Source organism: Budorcas taxicolor, chromosome 11, assembly GCF_023091745.1.
Source record: "Budorcas taxicolor isolate Tak-1 chromosome 11, Takin1.1, whole genome shotgun sequence".
Classification (NCBI taxonomy): Eukaryota; Metazoa; Chordata; class Mammalia; order Artiodactyla; family Bovidae; genus Budorcas; species Budorcas taxicolor.
Genome location: NC_068920.1, coordinates 9032108 through 9037858, shown reverse-complemented (window position 1 = coordinate 9037858; position 5751 = coordinate 9032108). Strand labels below are relative to the sequence as shown.

The 5751-nt window shown below is 68.5% G+C and overlaps 1 protein-coding gene across 1 annotated transcript; it reads right to left on the bottom strand.

Annotated features, from left to right (window-relative positions):
* Positions 1–709: 709 nt before the first annotated feature.
* FOXF2 (forkhead box F2) lies at positions 710–4812 on the bottom strand. The gene is made up of 2 exons (XM_052649590.1): positions 3666–4812; positions 710–876 (listed from the first exon to the last, which is right to left on the bottom strand). The coding sequence occupies exons 1-2, from the start codon at positions 4810–4812 to the stop codon at positions 710–712; spliced, it is 1314 nt and encodes a 437-aa protein (XP_052505550.1).
* Between the last annotated feature and the right edge of the window lie 939 nt (positions 4813–5751).

Genomic DNA, 5751 nt, shown 5'->3' with positions numbered 1-5751 from the left:
CCCCCCAGCAACTATCTGTTATATACATTTTATTGAAAAAATTGTACATCAAAATAGTTTGGCAAACTGTAAAAGTATACATAAGTGCAAATATATCCTCCTTTTAAAATACAAGCAAAGTGTGAGTATACACGAAGATCATAAAAATATCTTTAAACTATGGTGGTAGAAAACAGCCTTGTAAAAACGTTGTATTGTCACAATACTGGAGACCACATCTCTTAAACTAGACACATCATTGCTAAATACCTTCTTGATAATGTTCTTTGGCACCTGGATCCAAAGGTAGTGTTTGGCAAAATACAGCTCTCCCACTGAGCCAGGCAACAAGATGAGGCTCTCTTGGAATCTTGTGCTGGGCACTGCCTTTTTCAAAAAAGAGCACACACATTTTCCATAGACAAAGAAACACACACACACACACACACAGCCCGTCTGCATGTTTCAGACCCTGATTACTGAAGGCAGTGAAGATCCCAGAGTTCCACGTCTGTGTTTTCTGCGTGGTAAATTTTCCCCGTCTCCCGCCGCTGGGAGCCCACGTGTGTCTGGGGCATCACCTCGCCGGGGGGTGCCTCCTACCAACAGTGGACAAACACCAGCGCGTGACGCTCACCCGGGGTCTCCAAGCGACTGGCGTGGCCACACTGGGACCCACCTCGGTCATCGCCGGGGGGCAGCGGGGCCTGGGCCGGCCCCCGCCCTGCGTTCACATAACACAGGGCTTGATGTCCTGGCAGACGCTCTGGTGGTGGTGGTGGTGGTAGTAGGGGCCGCTGGCAGAGGGGTGGAAGGAGGAGACGCCGTTGAAGTTGAGGATGAAGTCCTTCCGGTCGCACACGGGCGTGGAGTGGTGCTGGTATCGAGGGAGCGCCACTGAAAGGGGAGAGAGGGGAAACGCTCTTCAGAAACGTTCGTCCCACTCAGGCCCAGCCTGTGACTTAACATCGTCCTTCAAGAGGCATCTCATTTTGACTCCAAGCCTTTCTATTGCTGAAAACCTGGGAGAGGAAAGCCAGCCCCAGAGTGTCTCAGCGTTTCAAGCTTTGGCCACGGGATGACTCTGGAGTTCTGGTTTGCCATTTGGTTTTCAGGGGCGCACAAGCACGGAGCACAGGCCGCTCACCCAGAAGCCAGGCTCTCCGTTCCTGAGTTCCTGTTGCTCCTGGAGGCCGGAGCGGCTCTGACAGCCCCCGGCTCGGGCCCTGAGCACTGGCCCTAGGGCTCCCGGCCCAGAAACACCGGGGGCTCCCTTGCTTCTGGTTTCCAGCCCCGGCCCCGCATTATTTCCCAACCTACCGCCCCCCCCTCCGCCCCCACCGCCGCATTATTTCCCAACCTACTGATCGCCAGGCAGCGGCAGGAGGAGCGGACGGGGACAGGGGCCGGGGGGACGCGCCGGTCTCCGGGGTCGTGCCTCTAGAGAGGGGAGAGCCCAAGAACTGGGCCCGCCTGCCCGTGGGCGACGGCTCCGGAGCGCAGGGAGCCCCTGGAGCGCCGGCCGGCCCGCAGCCTCTCCCCGGGCCCGAGGCCGGCCTCCTGTCGCCAACTTTTGCTTTTGCTTTCTCGGCGCCTCCGACCCGGGGGGCGCAGTTGGCTGGGGGTCCAGCGGCAGGCCTCTCAGGCCCCGCTGGGCTAGGCCTGCTCCCCGAGGCCTCTCCAGCCTCCCGCGCTGGGGATTCCGCAGCCCTCGCTGGTGCCCGGCGGGCGGTTCTCCGCTCGCACACCCTACCCCGCGGCCCGGCGCCTCACCCGGTCGCCCTGCGCTTGCGGAGCCGCCCGGCAGCCCCGTGGCCAGGAGCTCGGCCCACGTTCGGCGTCGGGCTGCGACTGCGGCCCACAGCGCGCCTCGACGCGAGTCCCTGCGGCCGCGCAGGTGCGCCCGCCCCCGGGCCACAGCACCTGGCAGCGCCGCTGGCCGCGGCTCTAATCCGCGGCCCCGCGTGGCGCTTTGATGAGGCCGAGGCCGAGGGGCCTCCGCGAGCGCGCGGGCCCGGCTCTCCCGGGGTGAGCTGGGTGCGCGCTCCGGGCCCTTTCTCGGCCTCCCTGTTCCACTCGCAGCCCCGGGCTCCTGAGGGGCCTGGCCCGGGAGACGCCTGCCAGGCCGCGGGGAAGAGCGGAGGCGGGGGTCAGGGCACTGGAGGGGCGGTGGGGGGAGGGGGGCGAAGCAGAGCGTCCAGGCGGGCCAGGGTCTCCTCAGGCCGGAGACTCGGGCCGGAGGGTGCGCGAGCCCTGGGGTTTGGGAGGCGGTGTCCCTTCTCCCCTGGACGAGCCGTGCCCGCCGGTCTCCGCGCTTCTGGGACTTGGGCGCGCCTGGTGTGCGGGGCGGGGCGAGGATGGCCTCTCAGAATGACCAGAAAGCTCTGTCTGAGCGATTTGGAAAGTTTAAGGAAGTGTTTCAGGGCAACAGCGAGGCCTCGGGGTGCAGGTGGTGGCCGAGCGGGCGGCCGGAGCGGGGAGCCGGGAGGAGAGGCCGCCGCGCCCGCAGGCGAACCGCTGGGCAGGAGAGTGCAGAGCGCGCCGCGCGCCCGGCGCTGATTGACAGCCAGTCCGAGGGGGTTAAAGAAAATAAGAGCGGAGGGTCGGCTGTGTTGGTTACTTGTTGAAATTCCCATAAAACTGAACAAGACTCCGCTCTCAGTGGGTTGAGTCAGGCTGGAATCCTCTCCGGTGTGGTCCGCCCAGACGGTCTTTGTTTAGTTAACCTCTGAGACCCGCAGTTAAAAGGCCTATTCGGGAAACTTCACCGTCCAGGGAACCAACATCTTTTGCCCATTTCTGGGCTTCCTCTCTTCCTGACGCTCTGCTCCCACGCCGATGCAGGAAAGTACAATTCAGGCGTGTCTGCCTGGAAACCCTCTTCCAATTGGAGTGGGTAAGGGTCCGCTCCAGCCCCACTTGCCCGGCACACCAGCGCGGCCGAAGAGGGGTTAATATGAGGTTTATCTCCACGGTCCACATAAACCTGGCTAAATATTCAAATTCCCTCCTCCACCCCGTCTGTCCCCTCCCACCTCTCACCGCCTTAGGCAGGTCAATAAATTTTCATAATCTGCAACCAACACAGTTCACACCAGCAACGCTGCAAGTGGGGCCCAAGGGCAGCCCTCTCTCAGGGGAGCCCCCTGGGCCTGGGGCCTGTGGGCCTAGGCCGCACCCGCGTGCCATCGACTTGGGCCCACTGAGGGGAGGCCGGGCCGCCCCTCCATCCTGGCCACATGTCCCTCCTGTGACGGTCCCCAGACCCCTCAGTTCCTGGAGGCCCTGTCTCCCTGCTCCGGACGCCTCTCAGCAACGGCCCAGTGCAGACTACCCCGTGTACTCCTGGGGACACAGCGTTTACTCAGGTGAAAACACAGCAAAACCGACTTTAAAAGACCAAAGAAAGCAGCCACGGCGCCCTGGCCAAGGTCCCCTAAGGCGCGAGCCTTCTCCCTCTGCTAAGCCAGGCCTGAGCTCTGAGCCCTGCAGCCCGCAGAGACGCTGGACACGGGCGCTTCCTTCCCTCTTGGAGGGGTGGAAACTCCGGAGGCGCGGCGGGGGCCAAAGGTGTGGGGAAGGCTCTGTCACCCCACCCTCACCAAAAGGGCGCCAGCGTTGCCTAGGCCTCGGCCCCCAGAGCCGAGAGGCCAGAGGCGACGGCCCGCGGCCGGGCAGCACGTTACCTGGGAGGTCCTCGCGGGCGTTCTGATGCAGGTAGCTCTGCTCCAGCGAGTAGGAAGACATGGTGCTGTGCAGGCCGGCAGGGGCGGCAGGGGTGCTGCCCGGCGTCAGGGTGGGCGGCTGCTTGAGGTAAGGCGAGGCGCCGGGCGAGCTCCAGTGCGCCGCGGGGCTGGTGTAGGGCGAGTGGCACTCGATGGCGCTCGCCACGGCCGGGGACGAGGGCACGGGGCTGCTGCTGCTGTCCGGGCCATAGTCCCCGCCGCCGCCGCCCCCGGCCGCGCCGACGGCCCCGGGCCCGGCGGGCACCGGGCAGCTGGCCATGTAGGTGGAGCCCGGGTTGGGCGACATGTGGGGAACGTGGTGGTGGCGGTGGTGCGGGTGCGCGTGGCCCGGGGCGCCGGCGCCCGCGTCGTAGCCCGCCGGCATCATGTCGAGGCCGCCGTAGCCGCCCTGCCCATGGCAGCCAAGCGGCGCCGACGGGGGCGCCTGGAAGTCGAAGCCCTGCGGCAGCAGCGAGGCCCCGAAGCCCAGGCCGCTCACCACGCGGTGGTACATGGGTTTGAGCGCCTGGCACTTCCGCCTGAAGCCGCGCGGCCGGCGGCGGAACGAGCCCTCCTCGAACATGAACTCGCTGGCCGGGTCGATGGTCCAGTAGTGGCCCTTGCCCGGCCGCCCGAGGCCCTTGGGCAGCTTGATGAAGCACTCGTTGAGCGAGAGGTTGTGGCGCACGGAGTTCTTCCAGCCCTGGTAGGCGCCGCGGAAGAAGGGGAAGCGCGCCTGCAGGAACTGGTAGATCTCGCTGAGCGTCAGGCGCTTGGCGGGCGAGCTCTGGATGGCCATGACGATGAGCGCGATGTACGAGTAGGGCGGCTTCTCCGGCCGCCGCAGCCCCGCGCTCGCCTTCTTGGCGCCCCCGCCGCCCGCGCCCGCGCCGCCGCCCGCGCTCTTGCAGGCGTTCGGGGCCGCGCCGGCCGAGGAGGCGGCCGAGGACGAGGACGAGGACGACGAGGCGGCCTCCAGGGCGGCGGCGGCGGGCGGCGGGCTCATCAGGGCGGCCTGCAGCGCGCCGGGGCCCGGGCTGCGGGCGCGGCGGAGTGGGGCCGGCGGCGGGCGCGGCGGGGGTGGCGGCGGCCCGCCCTCGGAGGTCATCGGGCGCCCGGGAGCGGGGCCGGGCGGCGGGGGCGGGCCCGGGGCCGGGCGCGGGGGCGCGGGAGCGCGGGCGGCCCAGAGGCCCGGCGAGCGCCCTAGCCCTCCGCCCGGGCTGCAGCCGCGGCCGCTGCGAGCCAGCGCCTCGCCGTCGCCTCCCTCAGCCCTGCCGGCGCTTCTGGCCGAAGCCGCGGGCCGCCGGCGGCGCCCGGCGCATCCCTCCCCGGGCCTCGGGCCCGGCCTGCGCGGCGGCCTCCGGGCCGCGGAGCCGGAGCGGCCGGGCGGCTGCGCGCGCGAGCGGGAACCGCGGCCGGGACCCCGGGGACGAGCCCGACGTCTCCCCTCAGGAGCGCGGCTCGCTCTGTCTCTCGGACTTCCTCCTCCCGCGCCTCCGCCGTCCCCCCACCGCCCGCCCCCTCCTCCCCGCCCCCCCGGAGGGCGCGCGGGGCCGGCGCTCACTCCTCCCCCCGCCGCCGCCGCCCCTTCGCTTATCTCGCTCCTGGCTCTCCGGGGTCCCCCTTGGCCTCTTAATGCCTCTCCCGGGCGCTCGCCCTGTCCCCCACCCACCCCCTTGCAAGCCTAGGGATCGCAGCCCGGCTCACATTTGCCTCGGAAGACACCGCCGCCCCCGCCCCGCAGAACCCGACCACCTAGACTTTAGGGAACCTCCTTTCTCTCTGCCCCCGACAGCACCCCTGTCGCCCATGCCGGAGCCAAGCACCCCCGGCGGCGCGGCCCACCCGGCTCCTCCCCTCCCCTCCCCTCCCCTCCCCTCCCTGCTCCCCCAGCCCCCTCCCCCTCCCCCCCGCTCCCCCCCGCTCCCCCCCTCCCCGGGCCGGTCCTCGGCCGAGTGTGCGGCCGCCGGACCTCCGTAGCCGCTGCCCCTGCGCCCGCGCCGACGCCGTCCGCCCGCCGCGATCAGAGGCTGCCGAGCCCCCGCCG

What these genes read in the sequence shown, in the direction of transcription:
- FOXF2 (XM_052649590.1), bottom strand. Translation starts at nt 4,812, where the DNA reads ATGACCTCCGAGGGCGGGCCGCCGCCACCCCCGCCGCGCCCGCCGCCG. An exon ending in CGCCCGCGAGGACCTCCCAG is followed by an intron (nt 877 to 3,665) that starts GTAACGTGCTGC and finishes CTCCCCTTTCAG; the next exon opens with TGGCGCTCCCTCGATACCAG.